General features: G+C 24.5%; 1 protein-coding gene across 27 annotated transcripts in view; it reads right to left on the bottom strand.

Annotated features, from left to right (window-relative positions):
• Positions 1–25,551, bottom strand: part of LOC129614661 (potassium voltage-gated channel subfamily KQT member 1) — a 134,372-nt gene that overhangs the window by 102,015 nt on the left and 6,806 nt on the right. For 21 of the 27 annotated variants that reach the window (XM_055529393.1, XM_055529408.1, XM_055529409.1 and 18 more), the window contains exon 1: positions 21,964–22,165. In XM_055529393.1, coding sequence (XP_055385368.1) covers positions 21,964–22,100 — 137 coding nt within the window. In that variant the 5' untranslated portion in view covers positions 22,101–22,165. Of the gene's footprint in view, positions 1–21,963; positions 22,166–25,551 lie in introns of those variants that run through there. The other 6 variants (XM_055529392.1, XM_055529414.1, XM_055529415.1 and 3 more) reach the window with 1 other exon arrangement.

Raw genomic sequence — 25,551 nt, 5'->3', positions numbered from 1 at the left:
ATGCTTATACAATTTGTGAATGATAATGATATTAGCGTGTATTACGCATGAGATCTTTCGACAAATTATTCAAAATATGAAGATGATTTCAAGGGGTGTCCTAAAAATTTGTGTGATAAAATTATGAAATAAAATTACAGAAAATAGACGCTGTACCTTAAAATAATCGTATATTGGCATTAGAAACAGTAACACTCTGTATAATTTATAATCTTGACATTAATTTTCAAAAAAAAAAAAAAGAAAAGTAAAAGATCTGTCACCAAGAATAATAGAAAGGAAAACACAATATTTTTACTATTTAAAAATTATTTTTTAATTATAATTTAAATGTCCTTTTGCATTTTTACAATTTGAAATACAAAATTTCTGGTATACTTAAAGAGAATTTCATTTTGTTATATGACCTCATTTTGCGTAATTTTTTTATCTTACATTAATTTTGTTTAACCTAGTCTTGAATATCCTAGTCTTTTATATTGTGACAGACTTGATTCTAATTTTTTTTGTTAGAAATTTAGATTTTTATTCTTTTTTACGCATATTTACAAAATCTTTTCAAAAGCTGAAAGAATAGCAATAATGGAAATTACTTCTTTTAGTTTTGAAAATATGAGGCAGTAATTTCTAGTATAGTGGCCTTTATAATATGCGAACATAAATTAGTGTACAAAATAATGTGAAAATAAAAATTTCAAAAGAAAATTCTACAGTATTTTCTTACTAATTGTTTATAATATTACAAAGTAGTCGAGGCTAATATATAGCCTCGACTACTTTGTAATATATTTCAGTAGCCTCAACTACCTTATAATAAAAATTTAGTAGCTATGTTAAAAAAGCAATTAAAAGAATCCTCTTAGAAGCACAATTAATGCACTTAACTGAACTTGCTTAACTGCCTTAAACGAGCTGTTAAATGAATTAAAACAAAATCATAATGACACACAAATATGTATGTATGTACATATATTTATCTGAATTTATATTCTATGAATATAATTCTATGAATTTTGCAAACTCTGCTGAAGTCAATCCTTCTTTGATAGCCATCAATGAGATTTAAAAGACCTTATAATATCTAAACTTTGAAGCTGAATTTGAAAAATATGTAAACTATTAAGTAAACGGCATTTTCTATAAAATGCTTGTAGCTAGTGGCAAATATTAGCAGCATTAAATTTAAGTTTGTTAATAAAAATTTTTGCTTCTGCCATGGTTTGGAACTATGCTATAAAAAGAATTTTTTTCATATGAAAACGAAAAAAAAGCGTTCAGAATTTGATACCCTAAACTAAAACTGTGCTATTAAAAAATTACGTTTAAAAGAACTTATTTACAAACAAGAGTAGCTAACCAGATTTAACTGTAATATAATGTAAAATATTAAGAATACCCATAGAATTCGAACAGATTTAAAGATTTCGAAGAAAATTCTCATATACTTGTACTACCTCTAATAATATTCTAACAACCTTATTGTGTATATCTAGCTTTTATCTCTCACTTTTTAGTCTCACTTTTTCGTCTCCTTTAAATCAGAATTTTACGTTTTTCTAATGGATACTCAATTTTTTCCAATAAGATTACACATTTTTTCAATTGAATTTTTGAATTTTTTCTCAAATGAACAACTGAACGTCCCAACATCAAAAACAAAGTGAACAAATTTTGTATACCTTTTCCAAAAAAAAACGAGATATGAAATATGGAATAATTTTCGTGTCTCGAAAATTACATTCTACAAATTTATGGTAGTTACTCAATTTCTTTTCACTTGACGAGTAAAATATCGAAATACACGATCAAGCTCTAATTGCTAGATCAAGATTTATTATAAATTCATTAATGTTGCCCTAAAAAAAAAAAAAATAGTGAATAAAATCTGATACCAATGTAAATTATCACATCAGTAAACAGTAAAAAAAAAAAAATTTCAATGAATACATAAATTCATTGAAACTAGAATCGTGTTTATGCCCCCAACACAATATGCAAACAACAATATTGCATGCTACCATCTAATGTTCATATAAGTAACTAGTCAAGGTAAGTAACAGTATCGCAATTTAAAAACAAAAGAAAAGCAAAAACTGTAAAATAACAAAAAAAAAAAATAATATTTTATTTCTTGGTACTTAATTTTCTTAACAGAACTACAAAAACAACGAAGCAAAAAAAAATAAAGTGCCATTAAGGTATTTACATGACTTTCAAATAAAAATGAATTGAAAAAAAAAATTTTTTCATTCTCTATTTTGAAAAGTAAAAGTTGCAAAATTATACCGAATAAAAAATGTTAGGTCAGACCTATTGAGAATAATAATAACACTAACACACAAAAAAAAAAAGAACAAGAAAAAGAAAAAAATGGAAAAAAAAATAATATGCCACATAAGTAGTCCTTTGGGTATCATACTAGTACCGAGCTTATGACTATAGTGAAGGGAAAAAAATATGAAAAATAAACTAACTTTATTATCTCTATTACTATCTTATTTCTCTCTTTCAGCCCATCCCCCCTCCCTTCTTCTCTATTACTCTCGCTCTCTCTCTCGCTCTTTCTATGATTCTTTCTTTGGAATAAAGCAATGGAAATGAAAGGAACACAAACACATTCTTTTCAATTTTTTTTTTTTGTTCTTTTCTGTAATTTGTATTAGTATAACAGTTATTAAGTCTATTTACATTACGTTATGAATATTATTTCATAAAATGTAAATTTTTTTTTTTAAAAGAAAATGGAAAATGATTCAAAATAATAAATTGGTTCAACTATAACGTACTCGTATAATATGGTATTCTCGGACGAAAAATTTTATACAATATTGGTTTAAGAAAATCTTATTTGAACTATGACAATCTTATAACATATATAACAGTTTTATAACATTTTATAATATATAAGGAATTTATAAATGTGTTCATCAAAATATTGTTAGGTAATATTAATTTTATGGTCAAATTGAAGTTGTATTTTCGACCCCAGTGTTTGCGAACTAATATTTACAATTAAAAATAATAAGGACCATGTTCATCTCACATTCATGTTATTGTATATCTGCCATATTATTAAAAATTAAAAAACGAGTTCATTGCAAAATTTTATGTATTTAAATTGTGTATACAACGAAACATTTCATTATATAAAGGCACATCGTCATGTATATTTAATTCGCCCAAAATGTATTTAATCAAATCTGTTCTAAAATTAATGAAAAGATATTTTCTAATATTATAAATATAGAAATAGTTACAATGTTTTTGAATAAAATATGTTAATTATAATAATAAATCAAAATATTATTAATTAACATAATAAGTTATACCATTTATATACATATACATGCATATTATTTCAGACAGTCATGTATATTATTATTTGAACACTTTATTGCTTTGTTAAATACAAATACACGTGGTAGATAATTTATTCATTTATGTCTTTAAAATATTATTATCATGTCGCTGTTCTGTTTATTGCCATGTCACTGAAAATTGTACAACATGTTTTCTCTATTTATATTAATAACGCTTTTAGTACTATAAAATATTAAAATTAAAAAATTATATACAATTTAAATTTCTACTTGCACTAGAAATTTCTGTAATATAATACAAATTGATGCTCAATGAAAATTTATACTAACTCATTTAGGAGAATAAATTTTAGAATTCTCTCTCTCTCTATAATATTCCATTTCTCTATAATATAAGCTTGCTTTTGAGAGAGCATTTTGTATGAAATACACAATTATTTAAGAAAAATTTTCTCACTTTTTAATTTGTGTATTGAAAGTGATCGTAAAAATGTGAAATTCTAAAATGAAATGTTAAAGTTTAAAAATATACAAACTGTACTGTATTTTCATATATAGTTAAAAATAAACTCTTTGTACATATATTAATACTCTTTATGTATGATTTCACATTATGTGTCCAGAGTAACTGAGCATGTAAGAGAATAACAAAAAATCCAACAATAAAGACAACATTTTTTTTAAATTAAATGTAACCATTATAGTAAAACTATTTATAACTAACCTCTGTACAAACAAGCCGACCTTTACATAATATACTAGAGCATATTGCATAGCTTAGCAAATATATATATATATACTTATATAGTATGTTATAATATTTAACAAAATTATTATATAAACATTGTCTAGGTCTAGAATGAAAATAGAATGCCTATAACACATATACATGCATAAATTCCAATCCCTTTTAACTATATTAACGTTGTTTTAAATAGAAAAACATTAAAAAAATTTTTCATGTTGCTTTTTTTTGTTTATTTTCTTTTATAGTTTTGTTTAATTTTTAGTCTTATTTTTTTTTGGGAAATTTTTTCTATATGGCTTGTTGCTATTATTTCTATCTATACATTTTTAGCACTTTTCCAAAAATTTTTGAAAAAAAGTGCTTATTTGTTTCACTCTGTCCATCCGTCCGTCCGTGTATCTGTTTACAAAATTTCTACACCCTTGAATATAGAAAGCTGAAATTTAATACGTACATAGATCTTTACTAGAAATATAGAACAAAATTTTTACCTATCTCCTTCTCTCTAGAAGTTAAACCCCCCCAAAAAACCCTAAAAATTCCATTTTTTAACTGTTTAGTGCAGTGAAACCATAAGCATTTTTTAAATATTGCAAACGCAGAAAGGCAGTGGCTTACTTCCCCTAGCACGGTATACTATAGTTAAACTTTAGAAAAACAAAATAGCCGTTCAAATTTACCGTTGTCTAAAGTCTTTTTTTTCCAAATTTTTGATTTCGTTTTTCTTCTAGACCTCAGCCTGTAGAAGCTTGAACTTTTAGGAGCTTTTAGACATTAATAAATAGTTCATTTCGTTAGAAGAAAATTTTTTTCCATCTCTACCCCCTCTCAAGTTATCGCATCTTGAAATTTGTAAAATTTGAATTTTTGACACCTTATATTTCCGAAACCGCAAGCTTTTTTTTCAAATTTCTGTAAACGTAAAAAGGTAACGGTAAATTCCATGACCTTAAAAATATAATTATTTTCCTTAACTCACACAATCAACCCCTAAAATCGAGCATTATGTTAACCCCTCTTTATATTAATTTTTGCTTTATTTCAAAGACTGCATAAATCGTTCATCCTAAATATATGCAATCCTAGAAATAGTTTCATTTATGAATGAAAATAATTTTAATAGTGTTGTTGATATACATAGACTGTATTTAAAAGCAGTATTTTCACTTGCTGAAGGGAAAAGTGCTACAATACAAACTATTTGTTTGACCCAACTTTATATAATATAATATTTATCGTTAACATTGTATAATATTTAATGTTATAATAATAGAATAGAGTAGTATTGGGTATACATAGTGTTATAAAACATTTATGAATATTAATTAGGTGTGTTTATTACCTGAATGATAAAAATAATAAATGTATACAGGTGGAAATATCATAATATTTTGTTTGTATATATATATGTAGAGTAATGTTAATTGAAAATTATTTTAAAAGATATTCTGAAATGTAAATTTACATTTTATATATGATATAGAAAAAAAAAATATAAAATTTAAATTATAATTGAATTTAAAGAGTATTTCAGTGTAAGAGATCAGGAACAAATATTGACACTCATGATTCTCTATATTCTTTTCAATGTTAAGCCTATTTCAAATGCCCGCATAATTATACCTGGAACTTTATTACATGCAGACAATTCTACTTACAGTTTCAAGCAATGGACTAGTTGACTCTCGTAATATAAAATAAGCGGCGTTTTGGCAAATGTAGTAGGTAAATTTTCAATTTTATTATTAAATCATAATTATATTTAATGTACAGGTTTTGCGGGTAGGACAAGGAGTCCTCGGCACACCTTCTGAGGAAATAAAGAACCCTCTCTCAGATGAAAATTAAGCAAAATTAAATGCTCATTCTGGTGGAGCTACTGTCTTCCAATCCGTCAAAGTTACTCGAATTCATCAGAAGTGTGAGTCTCGAGTGGATGTTGTATGGCTACACATCTAGTTTGAGGGGCACAATTTTCTGGTCGCGGTACACTGTTACCCTTTCTTTGCAATCTACAATCAGCAATCTTGGAAACAATAAAATTTATTCATATTCTTTTTCGCTTAACAATTTGTATAGTAAATTACGAGGAAAAATGTGGCGCTATTTAAAAACTTATGCCTATATTTTATTTATGGTTATAGAAATACGCGATTGTAGATGAATCTGTTACATTATTTTAGCATACTTAAAAAGCTATTATAATTCATGGAATTTTATAATTAATGTGCACATACAATTAAACTATGTAAGAGTGTTCATACTCTTTTCTAATATATTTTATTTTTCCTAAAATTTTCTTTATTTTTATACAAATTAGAATAACATACGGTATACATACTTATGAATATAATATAAATATGCACATACTCATAACATAATACACAATAATGAGTTTTTAAAAATATGAGTATAAAAATATATATATATATAGGACAGGCTCACACATTAAATAGCGTTATATTTCATAAAGAGAGAAATAAGACAATTAACATGTTTACAGATATGTTATTGTTTTGTTCTTTCTGTTTGGAATTTTTGTAGTTTTTGTTTTGTTGTTCTCTCGCTCTCTTTGTTTTGTTCCATATGAACTGAACAAAAGTAGCAACATGTTGCTAATAAATTAATTTTTTTCCTAGAATTTTTTTTATTTATTCTACATAGCTACATGATTATGTCTTATGTCCTGTATTTTTAATACATACACAAAGAAAAATATGTGTTTTTAGATTTTTTACATTATTTGTTTTTTTTTTGGTGTTTGTTTGCTTTATACTCTTTTATGTAAAACAGCTTTTTTTTGTTTTCTGTTAGATAAAAGTGATATAACGTAAGTGTAATTGATTTTAGACATTTATTAATGTGTATACCAACCCACTTAATTTTATATAATGTTCATATACTTTAGGTTCTTTAAATATTCAAATGTATGAATGTGTTTGAGTTTTTTGTAGGATTATTTGTTATACAACATACATGTACAATATATGTATAGAAATATATAGTTAATTAAAATATTTATTTGACACTGAAATATTATAATTAAATTAATTTTGGTTTTTTTGTTATCCTCTTCTTTATCCTAATTCATTTTAACATATGTACGAACCCTTGTTATTATGTGAAAATTTTCTAATTTAAGATTTATTTAAGATGAGAAAATTTATGAGTTTTTAATTTATTTAAGATGATAAAGGTTAAGATTTTATTGTATAAATACATACATAATATTTATTTATAAAAATTTATTCCAAAAAAAATGAGTACTTTTCATAAAAAATTAAAAACTCATAAATTTTCTTTAAAAAAATTATATTCTAATAATTATATTAATTGTTAACTATAGGGTAACTCAAATTACAGTAGAAATATATGAAATGAATATTAAAGAAATTAGAATTAACTGAAATTTTGTTAATGTTCAAACTATAGCAATGGAAGGCTAGTATGTAGGCAGAAATTAGTTTCATTAATTTGAGCAATTACATTAGCTTATACGAGTATTCTTCTTCCAAAGTCACTTATTGCTTCTTGAAACACCAGTCATGATTCCTTTTTTCTATACCTAGTAGGTATTAAATTGAAAGAAATATTTTTATTCCAGAAATCGTTCTGGACTTCTACATATGTATTTGCTACAGAAATTATGCGAAGAATTAAAGAAAAAAGTATAATAAATTTGGGCCGACTCCCCAGTAAACATTAATACTTCTAAATATAACATTTTGAAATTTGAAATTATAAAAACAAAATTAAGAACAACAATATCCGGATTTATTTTCCACTAAATTTCTTTCAATTTAATTAAAAAACTATGTACAATAGATAATATTGTAAAATTTTTATTAGAATAATAACAGAAAGACATTGTACCACTTCTTGTGAAAAATTAAACATTCCAGGTTTACACAATATTTCATTTATAATTATTTCTAATATATTAATTTTCAATTGTTCAGGAAAACTTTTATCAAATTCCTCACAAACTGTTTTCCTGAAGAGTTTCTATTGTATAATTTTCCGACATTTTAAGAAACAAAATTAATGTTCTAATATTTAGGAAATGAACGTATCAATTGGTTTTATGAATATTTGCACGTACAAATAAATAACGTGGCTTATAAAAATGAGCGATAACAAGCTCTAGGAAATTATTTAACCTCTTATTATTTTATTATGCCTACGGATGCGGCAGTAAAACAGGAAACCTTTAAAAATTCTAGATAAAAATTTAAAAACATGTGTTATTAACAAATTTATAAGAATTTATTAAATGTCGAGAATTTTTAAGAAAATTTTTCAATTTACAACTTTTTTATAAATAATATTTTTGGGAAATGTCTTAAAATCGTTCATCCGTTTGTTAAATTCAATACTAATGTCCGAATTCTCCATTGTCTGCGCCATTATGCAAGTATTTGAAGCTTTACGTTCTTTATTCATAAAGTTGTACGTGTTTTGTTCTACTTTGTTTTTTAAGTGCATCAACGTCTTCGTTTAATTCCAAGGACCGACTACAGAACAATTTAATTCCTAAATTTAGTGCAAATCAACATTAACTGCTGTTTGCCTTATAAAAATTATATTTTTCTATTGATCTGTGTCATTCTAAGACTTAACAACAATAATGATAAAAATCAATATTATAAAGTTCTTGTTTTCCACAGTTCGTTCTAATAATAATAGGAGCTCTTTTAAAACCATGAACATTTTTATAATACTTTTTATATTGTGGTAATTTTTTTGCTGCATTTGAAATTTTTTTTTGAAATTCAAAAGATCAATGAGAACAAAAATATAATGATTGAACAAAGAGAGAAAAATACCAATTTTATAAAATTCCACCTCCTCTTAAATTAAATTTTTTCCATTTTTTATAATCTTTCTATATAGTATTCCTATAAAATATCTAGTTTATATTGATTTCTATGTAAAAGGATTTTTATTTTAGTTTTAAATTTCTATTATTGGAAGAACACATGTATACTTTTTGAAAACGAAAAAAAAAGAAAATAAAACAAAAATCACAATAAAAATTATATTAAAAATCTTTATTTTACAATACGAAGAAATACGAGAGAAAATTGAGTTGACCATGTCAACACTCCTATACCTGTACGAACATAATGATAATATAGCTAATGATAATATAGCGGAAAAGTGTTCCAAAACGGCAACCGTTCATATTTGGTACATCAGAATGGTTAGCCCTATACAAAATTCGTTTTATTGAAATTTTGAGACTTCAGCATCATATTTCATTATGAAAGCTGTTGCTAGAGCTTGCAAAATCTTCATCAAATTTCATCGGAAATATTGGTATCTTCAAAATCTTTTAGGCAAAATTTGAATATTCGGAGGTTTATGCTTTCACAGAGGTGACTAGAAATATTTTTCAAAATTCTATGACAATTTTTGTAAAACCTTACACAATGACAACCCATTTTTATCAAATATCAAAATGCACCACTGTTATTCTTAAACTTTTCATATATAAAAGCTTAAACATTGAAATAGTTTTACTTTCCAAGAAAATATTTTTAAATTTTCTTATGAACAAACAGCATGGCAAACAGCTTTTCCAACCGATCCGAAATTAAATAGGGTTTGTACTATAACTGCTATAAACAATCATTCGAAATTTGGTTAACTTAACTCAATCTGCTCTTGTTGTGTGACCAGAACAGTCCGACCGGTAGACAGAATTTGAGTAGAATACCTATATGTCTATATCACGGACACCTATTTCTTAGCATCATAAATCGAATGGTAATTTTATAATGCCATTCGAACATACGTTCGTATGGGTATAAAAATATTGTATTTTTATGTATACAGAGTCCTAATATCCTTACTTCTCAATGAAACTTGCATTCTCTTTTTTATTATTTTAAATGAATTTTCTTTTAACATTGTAAATAACATTCCTTATAATATTTTATATGTTAAAATTACACACGTTGAATGTTTTAAAATACAAATAGAAAGGTAGTTTTTTTGTTTTTTGCTTCTCATGTTCCATTTGGTCATTTTTATACGGTAAAATAGAACAAAATGATGCTTGATATTTTGTGAATAATATGTAAGATGAATATATACAAATATTTTGTTCTTACTAATTGCCTAGTTACACAATGCTTGTCAACTTACATGGAAATATTAAATTTACTTGTATTGCTTTAATATCTACAATAATTAGCGTATTGGTTCACAAATTCGTACAGTTTTCGTTAGATAATGCTCTCATCGAACTTATTGAATTCCACATCATAAAAACTATACCACAACCAGGATATTAAACCAGGATAAAATTGTATTGATTGAATTCTTCATTTTTTCTTATAAAAGCTGATTATTAGTAATTTAAAAAAAATTCAACTAATGTACTCATTTTAATCCTCCTACTCTTGCAAACTCATGGCTTTACAAAAACAACCCAGCAAATAATTTATAAAGCGAATGGTTCGATATTTCAAAGGCTACTCTTATAATTTATGAAACTAAAAAATTTTTAAGATTCTTATTCCCTTATTAGGCACCTTTGATTATTTCTTCCTCTATAAAAATAATTTCGGACAGGGAATTATATAGCAAAACGGAAATGAAAATCAAACCTCATTTTTATACAAAAAAAAAATATTAAAGTGGAAGGTGGCCATGGCTAGATATCAAAAGTAAAACATGAAAAAAAAAAATAAACGAAATTTTTTTTTTTTATTTTAATGACAACCAACAATTTCAAATTTTCTTTTTCTTTTTTCGGAAATTGAATAAAATTGTGAAAATATCAAAGAAATATCCTTTAAAGGAATAAATTATTTGATTAGGGCAACAAAAGGGATTCTCAATTTAAGTTTTTTCATTTATTGTCCTTTCATTTAAATTGGCAATTTGTGAATTTTCTATTGTTTTTTTGTGTGTGTGCGTGTATGTTGAACAATTTTTGGAAATTATATAATATTATTATAAATTGTATACCTTTATCAATATTAGATGTTAAATTGAAAAGTTTATAAAAGTAAATTTAGGAAAAAATTTTATGGTTTTTAAAAAATTTCAATATTAAAATAAAATTTAAAATTTTCTGAAAAATTAAATTTTTATTTTTGTGTTTTTGAATATAATTTTGTGACAATAATTTGATATTTTTTCCTTTTTATGTCTCATTTGTTATTCAAAAACCAAACAAAATTTTAATTTGATAGCGGAAAAAGTAAATTTTATGAGCGTAAAATGTATTTTTGAAATTTAATAAAATTTGCATACTTTCAGGGGTTTACGTAACGCATATTGTGAGCGCTTTGAATGTAATTGTGTTCTGTACGTAGAAAATTATTCCACAATTACCAAACCTCATTCAAATTATAATTTTTCATATTCTTAGTAATGTCAGGTGTTTCAGAATTGTATAGAATTCAGAATGGTATTGTTTATTTCATCGTAACTCTACAGGGGACTTCGAATTCCAAAACTTCAAATTTAATTTTAAAAAAAACTCAACTAGTTTACATTAAGAATGAATAAATTTCTTTCTTCTCTTTGCTTTTATCAATATAAACTTAAAACTCTTACAGAAACAAAACAAATTTAAATCATCATTTTTACCAGCTGTGACACAATTTATTCATTTTGAATTTTCTTCTACTTCTATATTATTACAAAAGAGTACAAGACGTTTATATATTACATATATATATATAGGTTTATTATGTAGAAATGCATTTATATAATGAAATTTATAACAGATATAAAGAACTTTATAGTATTGAAAATTTTTGTAAGATTATTAAAATTTTACAGCAAATACTTTAAAATTCTTGGAAACCATAATTTATACATAGGAAAATTTCTTGTAAAATTATTCTACTTAGTTTTAGGAAATTAAAGCGAATTTCAAAAATAAATATGTGTATAATATGTGCACATTATTTAGTATATAAAGTAATAATGTTGTAATAACAAAAGTTTTAGTAAAAAAATAATAGTTTCAAATTTAAATTAAAAAATGTAAATGTTAAGAAATACATTTTTATTATTCTATACACATTCTGTGTGGCTGCCCAGCTCTGGCTGTTAAGAGGTGCGGATGGTATGGGCGGGACTTTCTAAGTGTGGGGGAGCTCCTTGAGAGATTTTAATTTCCGAATTTTTACTTGGGACAATGGTAGTTTAAGTGGGACATGAGAGGGCTACAATGAGATATGACTGGCTGCGATGGCTGAGGGGGAGGAATTTCTTTGTCCATGTCTTTCTTCAGGGATAAATGAAAAATTTTAACAAAATCAAGTGCAAAAAATAGAATTTATTGTAAGAATTCTTGTGAAAATAAAATAAATAATTACTGTTTTTTTTTTAATCTGTGGTCGGAAATCAAAAAATCGATAAATACTGTTTAAGACACTTTCTTTTCTTGCCCGTTTTCTTAATATATACGTTAGTATATTTACGGCTAGTCACGTTTTACCTATTTTCCTATAAAATTAATTAAAATTATTTTTGATTGATCGAAATTGTGATTTTTTAATAAAAGGCACTCTAACTTTCCATCACAATTGATTACATTCAGTAGAGGTGGGCCAACCACACTTCTTTTCATCACAGTTAATTGCATTCAATTGAGCTGGGCCCTATTGCACTAACTAGTTTTACTTTTAAATTTTAAAGTACTAAAATTTTATACCGATATTTAAATATTTTATATGAAAATAATATTTGTATAACAGTTTTCTTAAGTTAATTTAATTTTGAAAACAATACACTGATTCCATTTTTTTTCTCCAAATAATTCATTTTATAATAAATTTATTTTAGTAAACAATAAGGACAATAATATAGAAGTTATTAATTACTTTATCATTTGCTTTATTAATTTTTCTATTACAATTCTTACCTCTCTAGAGTAAAATCCATTTAAATAGCAAAGATGGTTTCTTCTACATCCATAAATACTGAATTTTTCAACAATATACTTATATAATTATGATTATAAATTGTGTTCATAATAAATTTTTTATGTATATGTATACCATATTATATAATATTTCAAGAAACTTCATTAATCAGTGTCATCACGAAATCAAATATTTTTTAAATTGATTTGACACGCTTTTATGAAGTTCATTTAAATAATGATTCTATATATATAGATGAAATTTTAGAAAATTCAATTGAATTTTTTTTGTTTTTATTAATAAATTCATTTTACAGATCTATACTCGTACATATTATATTTGATTATAATCTAAAAATATTGGATGATTTAAGAGTCAATTAAAAGTTGAAAATACACCGAAAAAATTATTTTAAAGTGGCATATGTTTTAAATAGGATTTAAACAGTTGTTTGGATATTGGAAGTCGCTAAATCTTTCTTTGAATTAGAATGTAATAAGTAATTGTAAAGAAACCTGAATTGGGTCAACTATAACCATCCTCAATCAAAGATTTTTTGTCATTTATATATACCATTACCTACATGGGCGAACATTGTGTGAATTGGCTAGCATATAAGGAATATCGTTAAATCCCTAACAATACAGAAATCTCACTTTTAAATTTTGATTAATAAAATTTACAATTAAATTAAACGGATACAGAGAAACACTAGTTTAATATAGGAAATTAATGAATCCTACATAGAGTACGAAATACAATTCACATAATCGTCTTATTCCTCCTCATTTGGTATGCCATCATATTTAATGCAAAATTTATCAAAATATTCTCATTATAACCGTGTACAGAAATTTTATTTGACAATAATATCTGCCCACAAAAACCATATAGAACTCATTCTGAACTCAATCTAGTCATTATTATGAAACAGTAATGAAAGTAATGTATATGTATATATATATATATATATATATAGGATTCAAAAGGATATTAAAATAATGGTGTGCAAAGTATAAAAATTTTAAAGCATAAAGCAACAGAATATTAATTAATTTTTTTTTTTTAAAAAGCTTTTTATTTTACATTTTATACACTTTTCAGATTGTTTTTGTGTGTGTGTTTTAAATAAAGCCTATGATGAATTTACGTTTTCTTATTTTCAATTATTATAAAAAATTGTTGATATACCGTTAAAGAATGCAAAATAAATTGCTAAGGAATTTAGAATAAAAGTGCGGTAGGTGCTTGAAATTTATTTTTGAAATTAAATAAAATTTGCATACTTTCAGGGGTTCACGTAACGCATATTGAAAGCGCTTTGAATGTAATTGCGTTCTGTACGTGGAAATACGATAGCTATTTGAGAGAAAATATGGAGGACAAAAAAATGTGAGCTACTTTCCAGATATACACTCTTTATGTCAGAAATTTTTGTATATTAAAAGGTGTAGTACCTGTAGTAACGTAATCTCTAATTTGTTATTTAATGTGATATTTAATTGGAATATAATCTAACATAAAAATTTCAATTTTTATGAAATGAAACTGTTGTAAAAGACTGTTAAGTTTTTTTGTGATTACTGTCTTGTCAATTTATTACAACTGCCAATTACTATTTTAAATGTCACTGTTATGATTTCTCCTTTCATATTCCATATAAATTTTTATTTTACTATCATAGGATGTTTCGTAATTTCCCCCATCAATTTACATAGTAATGGAAAATGAATTGCAAAATCAACAGATTTTCTTTTAACTCAAAAATATTTTTTATTGGACGAATGAAATTTTTTTCCTATTTCTACCTATTTCTAATAATATAAGAGAAAATCAATGAAAATTTAATCTACCTTTTTTGACGAAAGTAGTTAGAAAATATGCATTATATCAAGGGCCGCAACAGAAACAAATTTGAACGAAAAAGCGTACAGCAGCCTTTCAATTGTTTGCCTTTTTGTGGTTTTTCTTTCGGAGTACATTCATTTTGAATCGGGATGAAAGCCTATATCTTTATTTAAAAAAAAAGAAAAAAAAAATATTTATTTTTTTAAAGAACTGAACAACACGACAATGACATAAAAACAGAAAAAAAAAGAATGAGAAATTTTAAACGGATGTCCTTGTAAAAAAAAAAGGGTATGACATATCAAAAATTTAAAAAGTGGTTTTTTTTTTTGTTCACATTTTTTTCTTCTTCATATTCTTGTTTATTTTGTTTAATTTTGTTTGATCAATAATTAATTATTTTGATTATATAAAAAGGATAACATGTTATATTGGTGCTCGTAATTGTATGCACGAATATGTGAAATAAAAAAAACATAAGAGAGGTAAGAGACTCTTTTACTTGAACACCATAATTTTTTAATGAAGCCTTTAAATAATTTTGGATGCATGCAAAAAAAAGATTCCTACCTTAAATTTTCGTTAAAAATTAAAATTTTTTGTATTAAAGAAAATTTTTTCATAAAGTTGTACTTTAAATTCAAGTAATTGACTGTACCTTAGCATTGTGTACAGCGCTCTTTGTATTAAAACTTTAAATTTTTGACCTCAAATAATTCAAATTAATTCAATTTCATTGCATTTACATAAAGTCGTTATTATGTGCATTGCTTATAGCGATAAACATAAGACAATCTTTATAACTACACAACAAACCGTTTTTCTTAGTAAATTATTACTCGCACTAGCTGTGTAATTACAAAAATTGTGTTCTGTTTGTCACTACAAACTATTATACAAAATTAGTATTATGCAATTTTTGACAAAAAATCTAAATTATTAAATTTTTAGTAAGATTAAGAGTTTAACAGTATTGCTTCATTCCTAATATAAAGCGTTGGATTTAAAAATTTTTAGGCTTATACACAAGTCTTATAAACTAAGGCTTATAAACGTATATAAAAAACCGAATTAATTTAATTTTCTTACAAATTCAAATATAATGTATAAGATTTTAGCATATCGGGAACTTGTACAATTTACAATGATTTTCAACACAATATTATAGAAAATGTGATCCTCTTGTGATATACGAGTACCTATACCAATTTTTTTTTTAATTTTCTTTATGTACAATAGGTGCTACTCGTATGTGTCTTTTTTATTGTGTCAAAAATTGAATGAGTCATACTACAATTTTTCCTTTATATGTCATTCCACGTTGATTCTATTATCCAAATATTAGCATTTTTTGTGAGGCATACCAGTATATACCTTTTGTACATACATGGAAACATACACATATAAACATCGAAAAAAGATTCTCTTCAATATTTTTTTAATTAACTTAAAAGGTAATGCCACTTGAAAATATTACTTGTCTTTTGTTATACATGTAATATTAATGAAAGAATTTACATATAAAAATTTCTAGTATCTAGTTTAATTTTATTAGAATACAAAATATAAATTAGAAAGACTGATTTTTGTAAATTAAATTATAAACGTAAGTATTTAATACCAGTGATCACAATTGCAGAATTCCTAGAAACCCAAATTATGTCAAGAGTTCAAAATTCTTATGAATAATAATTAAATAAAATGAATCGTAAATAATTCAAATTTAAAGGTTTAAACCAAATTTGATTTTATTTCAATTCCTTAGTCTCTAAAGTCATAGTCCTTGTATAGGCTATTCGAAACTTAATAAAATTTTGTTAAGATTCTTCCTTTACTGGATGTAATTTCAATAAAAGGAAACTAATTCAAATAAAAAATTAAAAATATTTATGTATACTTTTATTTTAATTAATAAAAATTTTTCAATTTCTTATATGCATAGTGTATTGTTAATTAAATTATATTACATAATTTACTATTAATTTAGTTCAATTAGTTCATAAATTCAAGCATAATTTATAATGTTTGCCTTATAACATTAATTCCAATCAAAAAGAAAAAATTGTTATTTAATTTACACAGAATCTTTTAGTGCTTTATACAATGAAATTAATTTTATGAGCTTAACATCCTTTATAATAATATTTCTGTATATATGTAGTACATTTTATAAGAATATTATAAAATGTTACAACATACATATATATAATTTAATTCACTATAAACTTAAAATACTTAATGAATTCAATTACGAAATTCATACCGAATAAAAGACCATGAAAATTCAAAATTTTTATCTAATTAGGGAGGAATTTTAAAAGATCACAAATAATGTAAGAGTACGAGCACATTATAATGTAAGAGTATAAATAGTTGTGTTTTATTTCCCGTGGTAAAAAACATTTTTTATGTATAACAAACTACAGGATGTTTGAATGATTTTTGAAATTAAGTCAAATTTCTTTAGATCCGATTTATTATTTTACTTTGTATATCATTTGGAAACTTCCTGAATAGCATAGAATAATTTAATAATTAAGAAGTATTCAAAATATAAGGCAAAAATTTTAGACATCCTGAACATTACAATTCGCATTAGAATTTAGTTTTGTATAGAAATTTAAAAATTGTAACTACTTTAGTAATTCAAAAATAAAATTAATTTAGATTCTAATATAATATTGTCTATAATATAGTAGAAATGTAAAAGGAATTTTCTCTAGCTTTATTAAAAATTTTGTTTACAATAAGAACAAGGTGATCTTCAAATTAATATTATCATTCATGAATCCTAAGACATAATATAGTTAACCCTCAAAAATTTGAATGCAGAGATGTTTGACCTTTGTTCCTAAAGCAAATTAATCCTATTCAAGGAAAGCAAACATTATGAATTTAATTTCGTGCTTGAAAGGAATAATACCCTTGTTTACCTTGAATTCCATGATATTTTTTCGTAAGAACTGGTTCGTATGATTTCTTATATTTATTTTGTATTGACATACAATCAAAGTTGTAAGAACTAAAATATTGTTCTGTGAATTAATTTACAAGATATCTACCATATCTTTAAATAAACAGTAGAAAATTGTAAAATAATGATAAGAAATTATAAAATTTAAATACTGTTATACAACAACGTTACAGCCTGTAAAACAAAATTAAATTACGAGAGAAAATTAAATTTCTATTTTAAATATTTTGCCCTCTTTAGACATTTCTCTTTATTCTTGAAAAATTGTATTCGAAAACATTTTAGAGGGGGGAAATAAATTAAAATTTATATTAAAGAAATTAATGAAACTCTCACCTTTCTGATAAAAATCTAATTTAAAAAGATTCTCCATTAAATTTTTTGCATTCTTTTAATTTTCTACATTCTACAAGAACCATTTGCTTAGAAAGAAACACTACAAATATTTTTTTTTCTTAATTTTTGAACCAAAACTTCCATTAATACATAATGACATTTTAAAGGCAACATAAAAGAAAAGAATAAAATGAATTTTTTTTTTCGTTTTTTTTTTTAGCAATTATTTAATTATATTTCCATTTTCTAATGACATAATTTTATTAAACTTAATAACTTCACTCTATATATTTATATAGAGTGTATAGTGTATAATTGCGATAATTGCAATTATTAAGAAAAAGAAAAATTACATTAGATTTTCTTTATAGTTACAAGGTTCTGGTTTTTTATATACATAAAGTTGGGTCAAACCAATGGTTTGTATTGTAGCACTTTCCCCTTCAACAAGTGAAAATACTGCTTTTAAAAACAGTCTATGTATATCCACCACACTATTAAGATTATTTTCATTTATAAACGAAACTATTTCTAGGATTGCATATATTTAGGATGAACCATTTATGCAGTCTTTGAAATAAAGCAAAATTTAATATAAACAGGGGTTAACATAATGCTCGATTTTAAGGGTTATTTGCGTGAGTTAAGAAAAATAATTATATTTTTTAATGTCATGGAATTTACCGTTAACTTTTTGCGTTTATAGAAATTTGAAAAAACTTGCGGTTTCAGATATATAAGGTGTCAAAAATGCAAATTTTACAAATTTCAAGAGGCCATAACTTAAGAGGGGGTGGAGATGGAAAAAAATTTTCTTCTAACGAAATGAACTACTTCTTAATGTCTAAAAGCCCCTAAAGCTTTTTTCATTATTTTAAGGTTTTATTTAATTTTATTTATTAGTTTTTCTTCAAGACCCCAGCCTGTAGAAGCTTATTTCAAGCTTCTACAGGCTGGGGTCTTGAAGAAAAACGACATCAAAAATTTGGAAAAGAAGGACTTTAGATAACGGTAAATTTGAACGGACATTTTGTTTTTCTAAAGTTTAACTATAGTATACCGCGGTAGGGGAAGCAAGCCACTGCCTTTCTGCGTTTGCAAAATTTCAAAAATGCTTATGGTTTCATTGCAACAAATAGTTAAAATAGGCCATTTTTAGGGCTTTGGGGGGGTATAACTTCTAGAGGGGGGGAGGTAGGTAAAAATTTTGTTCTACGAATATAAGTTTCTAGTAAAGATCTATGTACGTATTAAATTTCAGCTTTCTATCTTTAAGAATGTAGAAGTTTTGTAAACAGACACACGAACAGACAGACGGACGGACGGACGGACGGACGGACGGACGGACGGACAGAGTGAAACTAATAAGCAATTTTTTTCAAAAAATTTTTGGAAAAGTGCTAAAAAGTGAATTTTCTTGAAATTTATTCAATAAAATTGTTATATAAAAATTAAAAGTTTTATAAATGTAAAAATCTCTTTAAGGATATTAATAAAAACTCTTATACATATACAACCATTCTCAAAAACAAAAATTTTTTCCTGTGAAAATATTTCAAAACGGTAATTTCTTTTTAATGTTAAACACAATGTTTTATAGAAAGCAATTAATATTGTACGAAATAAAAATCATAAGTTTCTTAAAACAGTTGAATCAAAAAATCATGTTTCCCTGTAAAAAATCACATTTCCTTGCACAAACAATTTTGCGCAGGGAAATTTGATTGTTTGATTTAATTGCATACTTTTAGGATGAGATAAATAATTGTAAAAATGAATCTAAAAAAACGTTTTGCATACATTTAGGATTGAACAGCAATAATAAAAATGAATTTAAAGGGAATTAAATTAATGACCAAAATCTGATTAATAATGGCATTATAAATAATTATTACGCAGAAATTTACGACTATACTTTTCGCTTAATTATCATAATTCTTTCAAGTATCAATATTAACTTAATAGAGGGTAAACTACAATGACAAACACCCACACAGCTACGAACGGACCAATTTACGAGTGCAATGTACTGAAAATATTCAAATTTTTTATTATACTCTCCTAATTACTTTTTAAACCAAAAAAAATTTGCCAATAATATTGGGTAGCTCAGATGGATTACTAAGATCACTTTTTATGAAATGGGTAAAAATTCAAAATTTCTGTTAATCCAAATAATATAGAATAATTTTCTGAAACCCTGATTTCATAGTTATCTTAAGACAACTGCAAACAACCATAACTGCTGACTATATTGATTTTATTAACTAGAACATATTAGGTACTTATAGTGACTCAGTTTAAATGAAATCGTGCAAAATAGTGTTCACTAGTGAAATTTTCCCAATTTAATCCAAAATAATAAATCAATTTTTAAGCAAAACTAATTGAAAATACACTCAAGTTTTAAATTTCATAAAAAATACTGACTGGGAACTTTTATCTTTGCAGTCCTTTCACTCATGAATCATAGTATTTTTTTTTTTTATTAATTGCGAAAGGAAAAATTATTTAACGTGTATTAAATGCTTTAAATATTAAAAATACCTAAAGTGAAGGTAAATATCCTTTGTAAATTATTTTTAGAAAATTATAGAAAAAAAAAAACAAAACGTTTAAGCATACAAAAGTGTAGTTATAAATTTTTTATCGATTGCAATTAAAAATTGATTAACAGTTAAAACACCATCCTTTTTGAAATATCGAATAAAATTGAAATTGATATACGTACACGTAGGTACTTGTATTCCACATATGCGGCAATATTTTTATTAAGCACTTTATAGAAGAAGAAGAGGAAAAAATTCAATTTTCCAATTAAATTTCAATTTTCAGAAAAAAAACACAAAAAAAAAATAAAAAAAATTGTAGAACTATTCAGCTGAAAGTTCAATGGTTTAATTGGAATTTTTTCAAATATCCTGCAATAGAAGACCATAAAATTGGAAACAATTAATGAAAATTTTTTTTGATAAAATTTAGAAAAAATGTTTACAACTTGAATTGAAAATTTAGTAGAAGTTCTCAGTTTTTGAGTTAAATGAATTTTTTCAGTAAAAAAATTGATTAGTCACAACTTAAGCTTGAAAACATAACAACCATTATTTTATGTTTTATGCAAAAAAATATGAAATTTTATTAATTTAGTGAATTCTAGCAAAGAACACAATTCTAACTTCTCGTAAACTGTTACCGGAATTTTTAATTTTTTTAATATATAAAGTTCGAGGAATTCACTATTAACACAATAATGACTTCGTACCTACAATAGAATGCGAACATATAGCTTTAGACAATGTTTCACTGTTTTTGTTTTAGCAGGTGAGTACGGATTATGTGAGGAGTCAACGGCTCGACTAGGATTTTCCGTGTTGTCAATTAAAACTCTAGTAATTTTGATCTTGGCATTAGAAAGGGTGCTCTGAGGTCTGTACTTTATAAGAATTTTAATTATGTCTAACTATGGGTTATGTATTGGTGATATTGTGGCTCAACTATTTTTTTTGTTTTAGCTAATTTTTGTGCTTATTTTTCCGTAAAACTTAGTCCCAAAATTTTTACCTATAAACTATCTCTACACTATCTTTCCCTTATAAACTCTTATAAAATGTTGACGATTTTGCTAGACAACCTGAACCGTGCATTTTATGCGTTTAAATGATAATTATTATGACTCTTCCATGCAATATTAATTTGCATTATAAAGTGATACCTGGTCAAAGCAATACCTCTGACATTTAAAATTATTACACTAACAAAGTCTTTAATAAAATTGTACGATTGTTTTTTAATTTATTATATTTATTTTTATTGTCAAAAATAAAATAAGAAAAGATTTATACTTACACCATAACGTGATAAAGGATAGCAGGTACACCTCTAGGTCTTTCTAAAAAATTATAGACCCGACTTTGTAACCTTCTATACCGGGCATCACGTCGTGAGCCGCGATTATAATTTAATGGTTTCCCCAGTAGTGACATTCGTGGTTGTGCAAGCCTATCGGCTCGGCTCCTATCGGTAAGCTTGCACGCACTGTAAATACAAATTAAAAAATATATTTTATTAATTAATAATTTTTTTTTTTTTTTGAAATTTAATTAAATAATTTTAAATTTTTTTTTTAAATATTCAAATTATAATCATAAAATTGTGTTGATACTAAAAATAATATTCTGGGGCAACTTGTTAAAATTTTCACATAATTTGTTGAAATATTAATTAGTTGACAATTTTATTATTTAATTAAAAAAAAATTAAGAATGAAAAATAAATTTTTATTTTTAATGAAAATTGTTTTATTTTTTTGTAACACAAATTTTTTAAATATTTTTTTTTAAAAATTAAAAATTTATTCTAATTTTTTTGTAATTAAATGAGATCATTCTTCTTCTGCAGATTTACACAATTTTATAGATAAAAATAACATATTGCAACATTAATTTTAGTAATTGAAAAATTATACATTGACCCAACTTTTATACAATATTTTTTTTACATATGATTCAAATTTTAATTTAAAATTTTCTAATTGTCCAACCACTTGAAATGGCAATAGCCTTACCTCAATTGAAAACTATTTGGCAAAATGAATATTATTTCTTAATAATTTGAACTTAGAATAAAGCAATTAAAATAATTAAATGATGATTTGTCATGAAATTAAAAGACATATATATTTTTTTTGAAATATGCCAAATTTTGCTAACAAAAAGTGAACATTTGGAATTTCGTCTTAAACATTCTTACGAAAATTTTATAATTGAATTTTCAATAAAAAAAACTGTAATATTAAATTAAAAATAAATTGTTGTTATTGTAGCTTATTCAAAACCTAAATTTCATATTAAAATTAAGGGTGTGATGAGAATACACAAATTTTGACAATAAAAACAAATTTTACCCCTATAAATATGCAATTTTTTTGTCATATATCTGTAAATAAATCATATATTTGTAAATTGATATACCAATAAGCTAGTACTGAAATGAGGGTTTTTAGGGTTATTATAATGTCTTCGACAAAAAATTTTGCCAAAAATAGAGCATAAAAAATTTTTGCCTACCAAAAATTTTCTAAAATTGCTGCATTTTCTTTCCTATTTTCTAATTTAATATCATAAAAAAATATACTTTAATAGCTATTTTTTATTTTAAATAACAAAATATAATAAAAATGTAATTGAATAGATCATCTAATTTCATCAACAAACAAACAGAATGAATCAACAGAAAAAATTAATTAAAATCTTAAAAATTGTTTTTTTTTTTTTTCAAAGTATAGCGAAGTGAATCACCTATAAAATGAATAAATAACAATAAAAATAGAATTACATACGAAAAATAAATTAAAATTGCAAAATTCTTCAAGTTTTCAAATAAAATATAGAAGTACCAAATTTTTATTACACATTATTTACGAGATAATGCCAGACAACAATAATATTGTGTCTCATTTATATGCCAATTTTACACATTTTTAAACATACAAGAAATTATATTACATTGTACTTAAACGCACAAACAAAAAATATAATAATAATTATTATTTGATCTTAAATCTGTTAAGAATATGTACAAATGTATTTTATATGTTTACTTGAATTTAATGGCAACAATGTATAGAGCTCTAGATATTCCTAGAAATTACAATAATTTTAAAATTTCCAATTATTTATATAGCAGTATTTTTCACGAGTGTGTGTGTGTATGTACAAAAAAAAAATAATATCATTTCACTCTTAGTATCAGTTTATAATATCTAGGCCACATGTTTATAAGTCTAGACATCAAATATATGTATGTATAGACATTGAAAATATTATTATTGTTTGCTATAGAATTTATTCTTTCTTTGTTACATCCTTGATTTTCTTTTCATTTTACCATGGTAACCTCATTTTCTTGTTATTTTTAAGAAACTGCGAATATAATAAGGATTTTTTTTTTTGTTTCTTAAGGTATATTGAATTTGAATATAAATTTACGGAATGAGTTTTTATAGTGAATTGAAATCCGATTAAATACCTTATTAATTTGAAAAGAAGATTTTTTTTTTTGATTTGAATTGAATTGTGCGATATAATACTCGTATTAAGTTTTTAATATTTGAACCATTTTTCTAGCTGTCTCAAAATTAAATTCACTCGAATATAATTTAGATCAATTATTTGCATGAGTTAATTATTATTAAAAAAAATTATCATCTAGGATTCTTAACCCTAATGCATGGAACATTTAAAAAAAATCATCAAGAAATTCGTGCAATTAATTTATTTTAAAAAATTCATTTTTATCTATATAACAGTTAACAGCCCACTTCTATTTCTGATGAATTTATCATAATTATAATAATATTCACCAAATTCCAGTAAGAATTTGAATATATTTTTTGGCAAAATGAATTTGCTGGGTTAAGATTTCTTGCCCAATTACAAAATATTTTCATTAAATTTGGACAAAAAATCTTATTAAATTGGAAAATACTATCACTGTAAGAACCGAATGGTGAACAAACTATTCAACTTTTAATATATTAAGAGTATATATATATATATATTTATATGTACAAGGGTATATACTTATGTATATATAAGAGAATATAATGTAATCTTTAAAACTTTGTTCAAGAAAATTCATTAAAAAATTGTTATAAAATAAATCTTTGTGTATAGTTTTGTAATAAGCTGATTTTCAGATAAACATGAAAAGAAACACAATAAGAGATTTTAAGAAAAAATATTTACAAATAAATTTGCAACATTTACAAGAAAAAAAAAAACAAAAAAAATAGCAAAATAATAGAACAAAAAAAAGTATGTATTCTTTTTTAATAGTCCTTGTAAAATAATAGTCCCTCTTCAATAGAATAAAAATTTATAGATTTCATTTTGACTTTTAAATTGAAAAAAAATTTGTTAAAAAATAAATTTCGATTGTTAAAAAATAAATTTTCTTTTCGAAATCTCTTTACTATATACAGGGTGGTCCCAAATTGGTGTTATAATCCTCGTTTTCTAATTAAAAATTTCATGTTTAGCTGAAATTGGATATTAAGAATTGATAATAACTTCGAGAAAGTTTATTACCTGAGAGAGAAAGTTTCGAACAACACATTATTCTAACTAGAACGATTTTGAAACCGTATAACAGATATTTGTGAGAGAGAATTTCTTAAAACTGATATAATCTTCCCATTCCCACTCCACCATCCGCACAAACAAATTTTTAATAAAAAACTCCAAGTAATTCAATTTTAACACTAATTCGGATCAACCTGTAGAATACAAATGAATATACATATTTTTCATGAATATAATTTTATATATATATAATATATTTTTATATACTTGGAATACTTCTGAAGTCTGCATCTGATATAAAACTTTTAAAAATAAACAAAACTTTACCCAACTATTAAATTATTTCTGGAAA

Source organism: Condylostylus longicornis, unplaced genomic scaffold (genome assembly GCF_029603195.1).
Source record: "Condylostylus longicornis isolate FDR11 unplaced genomic scaffold, ASM2960319v2 ptg000114l, whole genome shotgun sequence".
NCBI classification, from domain to species: Eukaryota; Metazoa; Arthropoda; class Insecta; order Diptera; family Dolichopodidae; genus Condylostylus; species Condylostylus longicornis.
Note: the sequence above shows the minus strand (reverse complement) of the source record. Positions and strands in the feature narration are given on the sequence as shown.